At 42.9% G+C, this 16,628-nt stretch overlaps 1 protein-coding gene across 3 annotated transcripts in view; it reads left to right on the top strand.

The window, feature by feature from the left end:
- HERC3 (HECT and RLD domain containing E3 ubiquitin protein ligase 3) overlaps positions 1-16,628 on the top strand; it is a 106,564-nt gene that overhangs the window by 46,250 nt on the left and 43,686 nt on the right. For all 3 annotated transcript variants that reach the window (XM_004590577.4, XM_058667050.1, XM_058667051.1), the window contains 7 exons: positions 4,145-4,221; positions 4,985-5,206; positions 5,825-5,916; positions 7,452-7,582; positions 10,440-10,600; positions 12,451-12,527; positions 14,889-15,013. In XM_004590577.4, coding sequence (XP_004590634.2) covers positions 4,145-4,221; positions 4,985-5,206; positions 5,825-5,916; positions 7,452-7,582; positions 10,440-10,600; positions 12,451-12,527; positions 14,889-15,013 — 885 coding nt within the window. The remainder of the gene's footprint in view (positions 1-4,144; positions 4,222-4,984; positions 5,207-5,824; positions 5,917-7,451; positions 7,583-10,439; positions 10,601-12,450; positions 12,528-14,888; positions 15,014-16,628) is intronic.

Below are 16,628 nucleotides of genomic sequence, written 5' to 3'. Positions count from 1 at the left end.
CTCATAATTTCTAGTCCTTTCTGTTACGAATGTGCCACATGCCCCTCGTGTTAGTACCTGTCACAGTCTGGTTAACTGTGATGCTTTTTTAGTACGATTTGGTGAGTCCTTGGTGGCAGGAGAACAGTGTTATTCGTGACTCACTATGGCATCGCCACTGCTAGGGGTGCTTGGCACTTACTTTGCTCGGTTTAACAAGTGGCCTCTTCTCCCAGCCTGTGCTTCCTCTTCTCTTCTGACATTTTCATCCCTTGAATCAAACGTCCTTTAAAGGAAAATAGCAACGTGGAAGCCAGAGTGATTTGATTCACTGCTTTATGTAGAGGAGGTGATAGTTTAGATTCACTTCTAAGAAAAGTATTCTGTTCATGAGAAGAGGGAAGAGTGGTAGTAAAAGGAGGAAAAGAGGTACTATATTTTAGTGAAGTTGTATATGATAGTAAGGGGAAGTATTTACAACGTTAAAGACAGAGTATTGCATTTGATGACCAAAGACTCAATTATGGTTTTTAATGATAGTTCATTTCTAAGACTGAACTAATATGTGTTATATTAGCAATTTAATTTTCATGAACCATGGCTAAATTGTGGGTGATTTCCAGTGCTTTAATTTGTATGCAGCTTTATGTTGTAACTTCCTTGAAATCAAATGCATTAATTTATGCCTTGCTGTTATGGAAATTAACATAGGCTTGAAATTAAACAGCCTTGGCTTCTAAAACTGGCTCTGTTACTTAGAAGGTGAGTGACTTTAGGCAAGTTGTTTATTATATGTAAGCCTCAATTTCCTAATTTAAAAGTGAAATTATGTATTTTAGCCTTGTGGAAAATAGAGGAGGAGATAAAACACAGCTTATGCTTGCACTGTGTACACTGCTTCCTCCCCACTTCAAGGGTACAGTTTCCTTGTTGTTTGCTTTGTCCTGCTTTCCTTTTACTATGATGACTGTGGAAGTTCTGACAGGGTCACAGTAATCTGAGGAAACATTATGGGGAATTTGAGTGGAAGCTGGACAGAAAGAAGGGCAGTTACTGCATAACAGCTCTGGAAATATTGGTCCTCCATGGGATAGTGTAGTTCCCAATTTTAGCAAATAGGAGAGTTTTATAGTCTGTTAATGGACACAGCAACTTAGGTGAGTACCCAGGGAACTATTCCAGGTGGAAAAGGCCAATCCTAAAGCATCTCATTCTATGAGACTCATAGTGGTAAAACTCTGAAAATAAATGACTGGTTAACAGTTGCCAGGGGCTACGTGTTGAGAGCCCAAAGAGAAGTTAATAAAGTGCAACGGGAGGGATCCTGTGATGTGGAACCTTCAAAGTTGATAATGGTGATTGAGATGATGGATACTTGAATCTGCATAGATGATCAAATTAATGCATGCAAAAGGATATAGGTGAAACTGCAGACTAGGAATAAGATTGAGAGATGACATTCATGTCTGTACCCTCACTTACACTAGAATTGTGCAGTGTTACCATTGAGGATGAGTGGATCAAACTGTTTTCAGTCCTTGCAGATACACACCCACAGATGAAATAGCTGGATCATAGTATTTCCAGTAGTTTGAAAGCCATTTAAATACTAGCTGAATTCTTTTTTTTCATTTTCTATTATATTTTTGACAATCTTTACATAGTTAATTAGGGCATAAAGATTCAAGGGCTGCAGGAAAGTGGGTAATACTATCATTTCCACACCTTTTTTTTTTCTGTATCTGGGGTAAAGAGGAAGGTAAAAGAAGAAGCCCCACCCAGTCTCCCACTCATTTCAGGTCCCCAGTGTGGAGCATGCTCCGAGGGTCTTGCTCAAGTGGTTTTGATAACTCAACAGTTATGAATTGCTGCCAATCTTGCCACTCCAAGCACAAAGAAATCACTGCAGAATCCACCTGTTGACATAGTCTATGTTAGAGTCTCCGTTTGCCCTGTTTTTCACTGCCAACATAAAGCTGGGGTTGTTGATTGAATTGTTCTGTCCTCTGTCTCTTCATGGTTAGGGATCTGAGTCGGCAGTTCGATTGAGGGGATCCCTAAAGAAACTTTGTCTGAGGTGAACCCAGACCAGGTTCTTGTGTACTGGGCCAGGTACAGTTCATTGCTTCAATCAGCTGGTGGTTGCAATTGCTGGGTCGGTTCTGTTTCCAGCCCTGTCTTCCACTGGAACCAATGGGTATTACAGTCCAGCCTGGTTCTGCCCAGCACACACTTGGCCCTCACATAAACCAGCGAGAGCTGCAGCCTAGTCAGAGCGACCCACAATAACCCCCACCAGGCCCTCCACCTGCCCTGGTTCCCGTGCTTGCCATTATATGCAGTGGACTAGTCCAGTCTGTTCCACATCCCATTCAGCTCTCATACATGTCAATGGGCATTGAATGGGTAGTTCAACCCAACCAGCTCCACTATCCAGCCCGCACACATGCTGCTTGGTGACCTTCTGTCTAGCCACCTTTGCCCCTGTCCTGGGTTTTGTGCCCTCCAGTGGGAGTGGTAACCCAAGAGGGAGGAGCCCACTATTTCCCTTCTAGGCCACTCCCGCTCCCGGATTATGCACTCTGCAGGTGGTTCTGCAGTTTAACTTGACAGAAATAGCTCCCCAATGCCAGCTTCTGCCAGCTGATACTGTACCTAAGCCCAGCCAACCCTCACCCACTCCAATTTTTGTTTGCAGCAGGAGAAACAATCAACCCAGTGCGGCTTTTCCCTGATCTAGTCCACATGAGGCCCACAGATGTTACAGCCCTGCTTAGTCTGGTCTGTCCCCATCCCAGCTTACGCTTCCAGTGGGAGTAGCTCTCCAGCAGGGGAGCCCTCCACATTCCCCCTGCCGGCTCCGCCCCCTCCCTCCCTGGTTCTCACATGTGCTGGTTGGGTGCTGTGGTCACATCCAGTACAGGTCACCTCACCTTGGCATTCCGTGTTGTGCACTGGTTTTCGTTGTGACCAAACCTGGCCTGACCCAACTCTGTTCTGGTGCTCAGATTCGCCAGTGGGTGATGTGAACTGGTTCAGCCTGGTCTGCCTCAACCTATGCCAAATGTATGCCAGTGGGAAACTTTCCATGGCCTGTTCTGGGCTGTTTCCTATCATGTTTCTTGTGCTTACCTGTAGGGACTATATCCTGCCAGAGGAGTTGCCCAGGCTCCTCCATCAGAACCTCTCCCAGTGCCAGATTATGCGCATACCAGGGGGTCCATGAGTCAGCCCTACTTAGTTCACCTTCTGTCCTAGCAGGAACAGTGGCTTTTCCTGACTGGCCTTCATCCCAATCTGGTTCTTACTGTTGGATGTTTCAGCCCAGCCACGGCTCGTCCATACCCACATACAGCTCACACTTGGCTTAGTAGGGTCAAAACCTAGTCCGTCCCACATCTACCCTGGTCCTCCAGAGTATAAGATGGTGTTGGAGTCTAGCCTGGATTGGTGTGTCCAGTCCCAGTCCATCCTTGTGCCAAGGGAGACTACAACCGTATCCTGATCAGAATGCAGCCCCCTTTCCAGCCCACACGCTCCTCGGTGGAAACCTCAGTTCAGGTAGGGTGTCCCTTTAGCTCCCCAACTGGGCCTGTTCTCAGCCATAGATTGTGCGCATGTCAGTGGTTACTCTAACTCAGCTTGGCACAGCCCCTCACCCATCCCAGCCCCTGCCTTAGATGCTGTGGCTTAGTGTCCCTGGCTCACGTAGATCAGTAGGTGCAAGAGCCTAACCTGGCATGACCTGCACTCCATCCTGATTTCTAATTTTGCTTGTGAGCTAAGGTTAGCTCAGTCCTGTCCGGTCCACCCCATTCCATTACCAACCCACACATTAGCCAGCCATTGGAAATACTAGCTGAATTCTGAGGAATCTCTATTTTAAGGCTCATTCCATTTGTCCTTGAATAGAGAGGACCACGTGGAATGTTAATAGGATTGTAGTAAGGAGTCTAAGTGCAGCCATGTTTGGGTTTTTAATGACAGCTAGGTCATAGGCAGGAGGCTAGTGAAAGATGTAATAAATATATATTGTATAAGATTATATAGTTGATTTGAAAGTCTGTGGGGAAAGATGGTGCTCAATGTTGTACATTTTTTATGGAGTTGGAGATACTGCATTTGTGTGTGAATACCCATCTTAAGAAGGCCTTTTCTGGTTTAGGTTAATACAGAAGCTGAACCAACAGACCATATTGCAAGTTTCCTGTGGCAACTGGCATTGCTTGGCTCTTGCAGCTGGTATGTATGTAGCTAAACTTAAGTATATGCTAGTGTTAATTTTGAAAGTGCTTGTCTTTGCACTTTTGAAAACCTTTGACCGGCTCAGGCCTGCACGTTGCTGTTGGACAGTGGCAGTCCTCAAATAGCTTTTGCAGAACTCATTTTTGCTTTAAGGCAAGAATTCTTGCTTCAGCTCTTTCAGGGGTTGATGCGTAGGAGGTGGGACCACACTCAGGTGTTCTTTAGTATAGAGAAGCTATCACCTGTCCTCAAGCTACATTCCAGTATCAAGCTCCAAGATCCATATAGGAAGAAGTAAGATAAACCCAAGATGGCCAGTACTGTGCTCTGTGTCGAGCTAAATAAATCTGTACTTGGTAGCCCAGAACACTGGACCTCCTGAGGTCTTGGCTCTCTGATCAGAACAAGTTCAGCTTGTTCAGTGGATCTAAGATTGGAGTTTGGCTGGTTTAATGTTGACCTTACTTGCACTTTGGTTATTTTCTTTGCATAAATGTGACTATATTTCAAAGGATACTTAAAACACAAATCATCTTTCTATAGTCACATATTGCTGTGCGTGTGAGGGAGGGTTGGTTTGGCAGTTCTGTAGCATGCAGTGTCTGTTCCCTTGCTCTTGTGTGGGAGAAGCGTGTGTGTGTGTGTGTGTGTGTGTGTGTGTGTGTCTGGAGCAGCTAACAAATGACACTATTGATGGCTTATTTTCACAAGTGGAACTTGCAGTGTTTTGGTAATGCCAGTTGTCCTGTTGTCATTTCAGATGGCCAGTTTTTCACGTGGGGAAAGAATAGCCATGGACAGCTGGGCTTAGGAAAGGAGTTCCCCTCCCAGACTAGCCCGCAGAGGGTGAGGTCCTTGGAGGGCATCCCGCTGGCTCAAGTAGCTGCAGGAGGGGCGCACAGCTTTGCCCTGTCTCTCTCAGGAGCCGTTTTTGGCTGGGGGATGAATAATGCAGGGCAGCTGGGGCTCAGTGATGAAAAAGGTAGGTAAGCGCTTCCTATGTACTTCTTTAATTCAAAAGCACATTTGATTGTTTAGCACATGCTTCTTGAGATCTGCATGCTAGGCCCCTGTTTATGTACTCGGTGGGCAGCAGATAACAAAACAGAGAGCATCCTTGAAGATGAAGAGAGCGGAGATTCTTGAAGTAAGTGGAAACAAACAGCAAACCAGTAAATGAAATAACATGTCAAAGTTTGAGAGTGAGCTTACCATTTTACAGAATGGCCTCACTTAATAAGAGAAGTTTGAGCAGAGCCCTGTATGAGGTCAAGTAACTTCCTACAGCAACATGGATGTCTGCATAGACAATGTTCTACTCAAAGGGAACAGGCTATACAAAACCTATGATGTTGTGTGGGGGCAGGAGGAGGAGGAACACCAGAGTGGGTGCCCGGTGGCTTTTGTAGGGCAGGGCAAAGATTCTGGCTGCTTCTGTCAGCATGAGGAGACGACCCCCCGAGGGTTTTGAAGAATGGAGTAATCCAATTTGGTTTCAGTTATGGTGGGCCAAGGTGGGTAGACTGATGTAGGAGGAAGTAGGAGTAGTTGGATTTGGTATGTAAGTGGCAGTGACATTGTGACATTTGTCTTATTCCAGATCGAGAGTCTCCATGCCATGTGAAACTCTTACGCACGCAGAAAGTGGTCTATATTAGTTGTGGAGAAGAACACACGGCAGTGCTCACAAAGGTGAGGGCACGGGGCACTTGCTCTGGTTCTGGACAATTAATTTTGGTGCTGTGTTTTTGAATTTCAATGCCCCCTTTTGTGGCAGGGTACGAGCGAGATCACGCCACATATGTCTAAGGTTTATTAAGGAGTCTTTATTAACCAAGATTGGTGATAGCAGGGCCCACTAGAAATAACAAAGCACAAGTCTATATGACAATCCAGTCAATTGAAACTCCAAGAGGAACAAATTTGGTCATTACCCTGAAGTCCATACATAAAGCTAAAGGCCTATGTCCCAGCTTCCCCAACAATATAAGTCAGCCTAAGGGACATGCCACGAATAGCCTGGACACACTTACAAAGCTGCAGACATTACCTTGCCCTGGCTTCTCTGTCCACATTCCACTACTGCTAGGCCTCACCTCTCCCAGAACTCCCCATAGTATACAAATTAGAAATACAAAGCATCTTAACATTGCCATCCTCATTGTCCCACCCAAACAGTAAACAGAGGGTGAGAAAACCAGACACACCGAGGGCCACGCTCAGTGGATACATGTCCTCAGAGGTGCTGGGGAGGCAAGAGTCAGAGTGACAGAGCCATGGAAGCACACGACCAAGAGAGTGAGCCCCTGATCATGAGCCTTTATAGGGGCTTGTGAGGGGAGTGGTTACACTACATTGCATTACTGTCCCCTCTCAGGTGACAGGTGAGAGTCACAGGTGGGCTGGAGGAAACACCTAGGTGGTGGGGGAGTGACTTCCAAGCTTGTGACCCTGAACTAGCTGCCTACCTCACCACGCTTTAATTTTTGTTAGATTGTTTTCTGAAGTAATAAAAGGAGATTGCTTTTTGTTTTTTTGTATGTCTGTGTTTTCCTTTTTGGTAATAGTACAACTTCTCTGAGAAACATTTAAAAGTCATTTGACATAAATAACTTTAAAATGCAGTGTGTGTATATATAACAATATTTAAAATGTAATATGTGTGCAAATGTGTGTGTCACAATATCCTTTGTTCCTTTGAAACAAGCCATTTAGATACAAGAGAAAGAGCAGTTTGTGTTTTCAGATTATCCCTTTGGGTTTTTTTTTTTCTTTTAAATAAAGTTGCATTCTAGAGAGAATGAAAATGTATTTTCATATTGAGCAAATACCTTTATAGATTGACTTCAGTTAATGTCCTTGTAACGGGATACAGCTGTAAAGAAATCTTACCAAGGAGCTCATGGAGCACTTAATTTTTCCTGTGTGAATAATCATGCAAAATCTTCTCATTTTTTCCCAGCTTCCAGTCTCTAGTTTTTGTTTTGCTTCCTCACACATCACTGTTCTTTTACAATTCACAGATGGCACATGTAGCCAAGAGCATTGCTTGTCTGTGTTTCTTAAAGATGTGGTCTTCAATCTCCTCCTGCCCCCTTTAACGAATATACTAAAGACACAATTGTGGCTGAATAACAAGTGCTGTGATGGGAATTTTGTGTGCAGGTTTTAGAGGTGTGTCCTCAGACTGAGATGCAGTGAAGTGCTAAGCTGTTGTTTCTTGTCAGAGTGGAGGTGTGTTTACCTTTGGTGCTGGTTCCTGCGGGCAGCTTGGACATGACTCCATGAACGATGAGGTTAATCCAAGAAGAGTTCTAGAGCTGATGGGCAGTGAAGTAACTCAGATTGCTTGTGGCAGGTGAGTATTCCTCTGAGCCTCTGGACATCTGCTAAGCCCCTGAACACAGGGAATGGACCTAACCACTGTCAAAAGTGCATGTGTACCTACAGTGAAGTGTGGAGGAAATCAGATCCTTAATAGGGTGTGGAGCAAGAATGGGTTTTAGGCGAGCACAGCAACATGATGATACTGTCCTCTTTTGGGACGAGGAGTAGGAAGATGTGGACAAGAGATAAAGAAAGGAAAGGGTAGAAATCCCTTGGGCTTCTTGGAAAGTGTGTCTGTGTTTACCCCACTGCCGGAGACCAGCTCCGGCTGACTTGAAAGGTTGCAAAGGATACGTGGCTTGGCGAGAAGACAAGAAGGAAGAGATGTGGACCACTATGGCATGATGCTCGTAATGGACAGCTCAAAAAAGTTGCCTTGTTTATTTATACAAAAATCATCACAAGCTTTTTTTAAATTTTTTTTTTAATTCATTAATTACATTGTATTATGTGACACAGTTTCATAGGTACTTGGATTCTCCCCAGTCCTCCCCAAACCCTCCCACCATGGTGGATTCCTCCACCTTGTTGCATAACCACAGTTCAAGTTCAGTTGAGATTCCTCCATTGCAAGCATATACCAAACATAGAGTCCAGCATCTTATTGTCCAGTCAAGTTCAACGGCTTCTTAGGTATACCCTCTCTGGTCTGAAGACAGAGCCAGCAGAGTATCATCCCAGTCAATTAAAAGCTCCAACATACCATCAGCAAAAATTTACATCATTATGGAATTAATTGACTTAGTAATGAGTAACCAATATGTTAAAAGTAAATGCAAGTTCTTAACCACCTTCTGTGACCACCTCATTGACATTTCAATTTTAGTTTATACACAACATATAACATACATAACATAACATGTTATACATAACATCATATCGTCTTAAATTAAGGCAAACATGTGGTATTGAACCTTTTGGGATTGGCTCATGTCCGTTAGCATTATGGTTTCCAGTTTGGCCCATTTGGCCACAAAGAACTGCATTTTGTTTTTTTTAATAGCTGAGTAGTATTCCATGGAGTAGATGAACCATAGCTTTCTTATCCAATCCTCTGCTGATGGGCATTTTGGCTGCTTCCATGTTTTTGCAATTACTGATTGTGCTGCTATGAGCATAGGAGTGCATGTTGCTTTCTCATAACATCACAAGCTTTTGCACAACATCCAGTTGTTTCATTTTACTTTATTATTGAAGAATGATTACAAAACAATTCTAAAAAAAATTATTATTATTTTACTTCAGAAAAAATATTTTCAGCAAGCTATTACTCATTCAAACCTGCAGTGACCCAGCTGGCAGCACATGCAGTTACATAGTGACAATTGGTTTACTTATACCCAAAATCAATTTTCACTAAACCTAAACTAATATTATTTAAAATATCAAAACTACAGAATTAAAAAGAAAGCTCATAGATGAAAGTAATTTATAAAGGCATATATCATAGATTTTTTATTAAATCTTGTAATCAGTCATATACTAATTACCATCAACTTCACCTAACACTGATTCAATTTTTTAAAGATTTATTTATTTTTCTTGGAAAAGCAGATATACAGAGAGGAGGAGAGAAAGAGAGGAAGATCTTCCGTCTAATGGTTCATTCCCCAAGCGGCCACAATACCCAGAGCTGAGCCAATATGAAGCCAGCAGCCTCTTCCAGGTCTCCCACGTGGGTGCAGGGTCCCAAATCTTTGGGCCGTCCTCCACTGCTTTCTCAGGCCACAAGGACTAGAACTGGATGGGAAGCAGGGCCACCGGCATCAGAACAGTGCTCATATCGGGATCCTGTCGTATTCAAGGCGAGGCTCTTAACCACTACACTATCAGGCGAGGCCCTCAATTGTTTTTTGTTCTTTTGTTGAAGGGCAGTGAAAAGGATCAGGGCAACTCAGCCTTTCTATGAACAGAGGGCCTTTACAAGAAATTTCTTTTTATCTTTTTAAATTGTTTTCTTGCCCTAAATATAAGTGCCAATATAAGGTAGAAGTTTTAAACCATTTTTCTTATGAGGGCTCACATTTGTCTCCCTTTAGAAGATGCCCCATATACTTTCTGCTTTACGTGGAGGGAAGCCACAATGTGTCATTTCATGTAATGCAGCAATTTGAGGGTGCCTGGTAAATAAACAGATTGCCACCTGTTTCCAAGATATTACCAAGCCATTTCTTAAAGAGAACATTACTTATATTAGGGCAAATTGCAGGATAAAAGGTGGGCACGTAACAGGATGTTTGGGGTCAATGTGGGCTCAATTGTGTTGTTGTGTGCTTTTAGCTGTGTGTCATTGCCTTAACTTGCTAAAGACCCTTTTACCATAACATGATTGATCATTTCGAGGTGTTGTACCAGTTACAGGAATCATTTCACATTTGTAGAAAAACAACACCCTCAGGAAAATTCTATAAAATATCAGAATTGATCCAGTGTCCATACAGTGGGGTGAGGCAGCTATGAGGTGGTTAGAGACATTCTGCCGGGCCTTGCCACGCAGCCAGAAACTGCTTGTAGTTTTGCTAACCAAGGAACTGTGCTCATCACACCCTCACTCTATCTGTCACAACTGCATGGTTTCCGGCTCCCCACTTGTTCCCTCTTATCCTAGAGATCAAGAACAGCATATCATTTAGCTGTTTCCATGAGTTAACTCTCTTCCCCATGAGCTTGAGTGTCAGTGAAGGATGGGCTCACAGAAAACCAGCCACACACACCCGTCACCTGCTAACCCCTGGGGTGCTCCTTGGTACCCCCATGCTGTCCTCTGGGAATTGTTGAGCGTGACCATAAAAGACTAGGCTGTGAGTTAACAACCTATTTCCCTGCAGGCAGCACACTCTAGCCTTTGTGCCTTCTTCTGGACTCATCTATGCATTTGGTTGTGGATCTCGAGGTCAGCTGGGAACTGGACACACTTGCAACGTTAAATGCCCATCTCCTGTGAAGGGTTACTGGGCTGCCCACAGCGGCCAGCTGTCAGCCCGAGCAGGTAAGTGATTTTCAGTGGAATTAAGGAGTAATTTAGACCATCAAAAGTTGTTTGCAGACTGGGGATCTGTTACTTTGGAAGGAATGAATATGAGATTATTTTGTGGACATCAATTAGCAGATATTTCAGTATTTATTATTCATGGAACCGTGAAGCTGAGAGCTTAGAGAATAAATGAAGCTGAAAATGTGATTATATCCCTCAAGGATCTTGGTCGTGATTTATGTAATTTATTATTGTTACTAATAATTATAGTTAATGTTCTGTGTTTAACCACATTCCATTACTTTGTTAAGCACTCAGAACAACTTAGAATCTAATGATTGTTATTCCATGTTAGAGAGGAGAAATTAGGTGATTAGATAACTTGCCCAACATCACATAGGCTTTGAAGGTGGGATTTGAACCCACATCTGCCACATTCTAAAGCCTGTGAACTAAGAATACTGTGTTATCTCCACTTCACTGTTGGTCTTTTGCTTATAACATTTCTTTTTATACCACCTTTTCCCAACCTCTGAAAAATTATGTAGTGGATTATCTAATTCATTAAGGCAGTCATTTAAGCTCTTGAAATAGCATGCCCAGAGGCTGAAATCGACTGGTGAACCTTTAAAAAGAAGTATAATTTAATAATAAATTTTGATTTTGAAGTCTATAAAATGACACATTTATGGCTTCATCAAGATTTTTTTTTGTTTTGTTATGCTTTTTTAACCAATAGTAAGATTCCCTACTGGATTATGAGAAACTTAAGGACAAGGATTGAGTTTTTCTCAAACTAGCATGGAGTGCAGAACCTGGCATAATCTTGCCACTCGGCAAATATTCATGGAATGGATTTATGAATAAGCATTTGAAAATGTAGTGGAGCTTAAAATATAAAGCAAGATTTTGTTTGTGTGATATTCCTAAAAATAATGGTGTCCCCTCTGTCATTTGTTAATTTCCTTTTCCCTCAGGCATTATATTCATACTTGAAAACACTGTAGTTATTTCTTAAATAGCAATGTTTTGTAGGTTGATTTGACAGCACAAAGTTTTGAAGTTGAATTGTACAGCCTGACTTATGTTACAATAAATTGGTTCTTGGTCATTTGCCAAAATAACTTTAACCCTAAATAGGTCTGTTTTATGTTAGTGACACACACACTGTCAATTTCGGAACCTTCACGGTAAGGTAAGGTCGGAGTCAGGAGGGAAGTGTGAAGGAGTGCTCCTGTCGGGAAGTCTGAGCTGTCAATCTTGGATGGTTTGGAGTTAGCCAGGCAGAAGGGGCAGTGGTGAGGGAGTGCTGTTTGGATTCTGGGCCAGGTGATGCTATTCATGGAGAATACAGTGTGCATTGCAGGGTGGGGACAGGAAATGTTGCAAGGCCTCAGAAAAAGCAGCAGGGTGGCATTGGAGTGGCAACATAGACCTGGTGTGATGAGAGAGGTAAAGCGGGAGCAGGAAGTGAGGTGCTTACATAGCCAACTTCATCCGGAAGGGGTTGGCGGCCACCATGCTCATGTGTAACTGTCAGGCACATGTTTCCGTTTATAGCAGAGACAATTTTAGATTACAGATCAGTGGCATGAGAGTGGAAATAAAAAATAGAAAAGAGGACAGGATTAGCTGGTGGGTGGGGAGGGGTGGGTCAGAGTTAGGTTGGAGGATCCTATCTTATGTATTTTATTATTGAAGTAGAAATAATCTTAGGCAGAGAGCCAAGAGAGAGATTTTACTCCTGTGCCATAATTAATGTGGTTAGGAAGCCACTATGAAGTATATTCTGCAGTGTAGAGAAAGATTGAAAAGAAATTTCAGTTGTTGGAAAAAAATTTGATGTTGGAATCTTCTTTTGACAGATCGCTTTAAATATCATATTGTTAAGCAGATCTTCTCTGGAGGAGACCAGACTTTTGTTCTTTGCTCAAAGTATGAGGTAAAATGTTTTTGGACTGCTGTCTGCTGGGGGAAATGTTGATGACCTGGTGCTTACTGCAGAAAATATTTACGCGTGTGCCACAGTACCCTGTTTCCAACAGTTTTGTCTTATGGAAATGAATAGACCTTGAGGAACTACCTTCGTTTTGCTGCCTTGATGTGTCAATATTTTCCCCAGTATTATAATCGTAGATTTCTACTGTATAACTCAAAATTATTAAATTCATATGTGTTGCAAAAGAAATCTAAGGAGGTCTGGAGACTTTGTTTTCTTTGGTTTATTTGACTTTCCTTTTTTTCCTTTCCCTGTAAACAGCAGCAGATGCTAGGAGTTTGGAGCTCAGTTTCTGTGTTAGGTGTTGTTGAGTGTATACTGCGTGTCTTGGTGGCTGTGTTGGTTGCGTGGGTTAGGTCGCTGTGTGGGACACCTACATCCCCTATCACAGTGTATGATGGAGACCTGGCTCTGTAGTTTCTCATCCAGCTTTCTGCTATTGCGTACCCCGGGAGGCAGTACATAATGGCTCAAATACTTGGGTCCCAATCACCCAGGTAGGAGACCCAGATTGATTTCTAGGCTCCTGGCCTGGCCCTGGCTGTTACCATATTTGGGGAGTGAACTAGTGGATGGAAGATCTTTTTGTCTGTCTTTCAAGATGGAATTAAAATGAATTTTCAAAAAAGTGCATGATACATGGAGAAGTTATCACACTGTTAATAAGTTTTAAAATAGTTTGTAATCTGCTTTGGACTCCACCTTGAGAAACCAGTTTCCCTCTTCTGGTCTCCCATATCAGCATGATGATAAAGCCGAGAAGCACCTTCTAGGGTCTTCCTGGACTTCAGGTAGAAGGCTGGCAGCTGGAACAAGGCATCCACATATTCCATTTTTCCATGCTGTGTCTGAAAAGAACCTTTCAGATTTGTTTACATCACCCTCACCTTCACTTGTTTCCCATCCTGTGCTTTTCCCACTCTTCGCTTCCCTGCCAGATACTACCTAGGACTGCCTGTGTGTGGCACCCTGCTCCTTCAATCCCCCTGCTGGGATGGCAAAGGGAATGTTAGTGATCCAGGAGAACACAAGTTTGCTGGGGAGAAAATGAGCAGCTATGGAAACACTGGGCCTTTTTCCAGTCCTGGCTGCATTCTTTGGTCTGCTGCGCTGCCATCTGTCAACACAGAGCACTCGGAGACAGTGTCGTTCTCTGGTTTCTGGTAGAAAGGTACCAAGGTGCTTGCTACTGCTTTCTTGACAGATGCAGCTGGCCATGGTCTGTTTGCCAGGTCAGGGCATGAAGAAGGCAGTGGAGTACTACCTCTGGTGTGATTTGGAACCACAGTGCTAGACCTATTTTAGGCCCAGCTTCAGAGCTTCCCAGAGAGATTCTGAGGCAGGCTGAGCTTGTTCTTGGTTTCTTCAAGATGCCAATGAAGCAAAATAGGAAAATCCCTTCTGCTCTGAAGGATGAAGGCTTTGTGTATGTAGGTAGTAGAGTGCTAAGTATTTGTTCCCTTCAGAAATGGACTTGAATAATACTATACAACTTTGATTTTCCTGCAAATTCCACATAGAATGTAGTTTTAATGCCTTTTATAACCGTCCTGATACACAGAGTTTGCATGTTAAAACCATGGTAATGAGCTTGGTTGCAGCTGAAAACAGCAGGTGCAGAAGGGCTTGGGGTAGCATTACCTATGCTGGAGAGACAGGGCAGGTTGAGTGTGAACAACTGGAAAAAGTTGCTGAAAATGGAAGCTACCAGAGGAAAAGGAAACCAAAGTGAAATACTACTTAATAAGGTATCATTCTCTCCGTCAAAAACTGAAGCTGATACACGTGCTTACTTACCCTTCTAACCACAGGTGTTCGTTGGGGTCCAGAGACTGATGATGAAGTGGCATGCTCATCCAGGGACTGGGTCACCAACAGGAGCCAAGAACAGGCTGTGTTTTTGTTAAGCCCTGACTCACTTATTAACATGAGACTGCAACCAGTCTCATTACCACCATTTCTCCAAAGTGTCTGTGATTTGTAGACATATAATGAAAAATAAGAAAACCGTTCAGAATCTATATTTTATTTTAAGTTTGTGTTAGAATTTTTGTTGTTATATAGCTGCTCTTTGGGAAGAAAAAATTTACCCAGTAGCCAAAAGCAAGTCTGGGAGAGCTTACAGGAGTCTGTGTTCCTGGCAGGTGGAGGTGTGACAATCTCCCTTCTGAAGGGTGGGAAGCAATGTGGTGAACACCTCCTAGCATGGGAAACACAGAAAGGGAGTTTGGAGGGGATTGAGAGCAGAAAAAATATTCCATGTCATGTAATTTCTCTTTTTTACTGTTATGTTTAATTCTCTAGAATTCTTCTCCTGCTGTTGACTTCCGGACTGTGAACCAAGCACATTATACCAGTTTAATAAATGATGAAACCTTAGCAATTTGGAGACAGAAGCTGTCAGAACACAACAATGCAAATACTATCAAGTATGTGGTTGCTAGTTTTCACTTTTTTTCTCCCAAGTTTTACTGGAACTTTCTAGATTAGTGAATTTCTCCTACTTACGTATTGGCGTTGTGAACAGAAATGGAATTTTACATTCCAGGGAATTAATCTGTTTTTTTTTCTCTCTCACACACGTGGTTATTCAGGGTCTGTTCTCCTTAACTCCAAATAATATAATGGTGGTTCCTCAATTTTCACAAGGAGTGACTGTATTTCTCCACCTGCCTTGCTCCGTATAACTTTGGAATTTTCTTCTTAGTGTAGTCAGGAAGGTCAGGTACTGTGTAAAGTCTTAGAAATGCTGGTGAATAAACATCTGATTAGGCCTTTCTGCTGTAGGAATTCAGAGTTACTGTTGTATAAGCCCATGTATGTCTTCACATGCTTATCTCAAAGCATCTGGAAACCCAGTCAGTTGTTATCCTAACTGAGTAATTTCTGGCATTTCCCTAGTGAAAATGGTTTTTCTAATATTTCCCCATTCACAATGATTCAAAGTCACGTAATGAAAAAACATAATAAAAAGCAACGAAGACTTTTACCAAACTTAAGCTTAGAGAGAAATTTTTCTCCATTTTAAAACATTTCTCTTGGCCTTCTCTAGCATCTCTCTGCTCACTTGGTCATGGTCATTCCCTGAAATGTGCGTGACAGGACTTGGTAATGGAACAGATGCCCAGGACTCTAGATTTTGGGACCGTCCAGGGAGTATCATTTTGAGTGAGAAAGTCCTAGGGCAGTTCCATGGCTCTCCTCTGAGTCCCTAGAATTGGCCTGGTGTGGTGGCGTAGTGGCTAAAGTCCTTGCCTTGCACACACTGGGATCCCATATGGGCACCAGTTCTAATCCTGGTGACCCAGCTGCCCATTTAGTTCCCTGCTTGTGGCTTGGGAAAGCAGTTGAGGATGGCTCAAAGCCTTGGGACTGTACACCCTTGTGGGAGATCTGGAAGAGGCTCCTGGCTCCTGGTTTTGGATCAGTGCAGCTCCGGTCCTTGTGGTCACTTGGGGAATAAATCATTGGATGGAAGATCTTCCTCTCTGTCTCTCCTCCTGTCTGTATATCTGACTTTCCAATAAAAAAAATCTTTAAAAAAAATCCCTGAAACCTCTGTATGGCTGTGCTAAGGAGTGTAGGGGAAAGGGGCAGAGGGCCAGACTGGCTGCAGACTGGTCATTGTCCAGGGCACTGGTCATAGGGTGCTTGCCATCTCTCTATTTTCGCATTTACAAAATGGAAGGATGCTAGCAATGATCTTCATACATCTTTTCTGACCTCAATTTTATAATTAACAGAAGTTCCTGGAGTTTGCTTCCTAACCAGGTGTTTGTTCCTTGGCTTTACACTAAATAAGAGGGCCCAAGGCTCCAGACATGCAGTCTCACTGTGGGTTCTCAGAAACCAGCTATTTTCCTGAAGCCCGTGTAACCTTGGGTAAAAGGAATAAGTACTCATTTCACTAAGTTTTAGTGTTCTTCAAAGGTGAGCAACAAAATAGAAGTAGTTGATCAGTTACTAGTTTCCCAGGATAATTTCTATGTTTAGGAAATAGCAGTCCAGCTGCCCTTTTTGGGTTTTATTTTGTGTTTATGTCGG

The sequence above is a fragment of the Ochotona princeps genome, chromosome 7 (assembly GCF_030435755.1).
Source record: "Ochotona princeps isolate mOchPri1 chromosome 7, mOchPri1.hap1, whole genome shotgun sequence".
In the NCBI taxonomy this organism is placed as follows: Eukaryota; Metazoa; Chordata; class Mammalia; order Lagomorpha; family Ochotonidae; genus Ochotona; species Ochotona princeps.
This window is presented reverse-complemented; position numbering and strand designations above follow the sequence as displayed.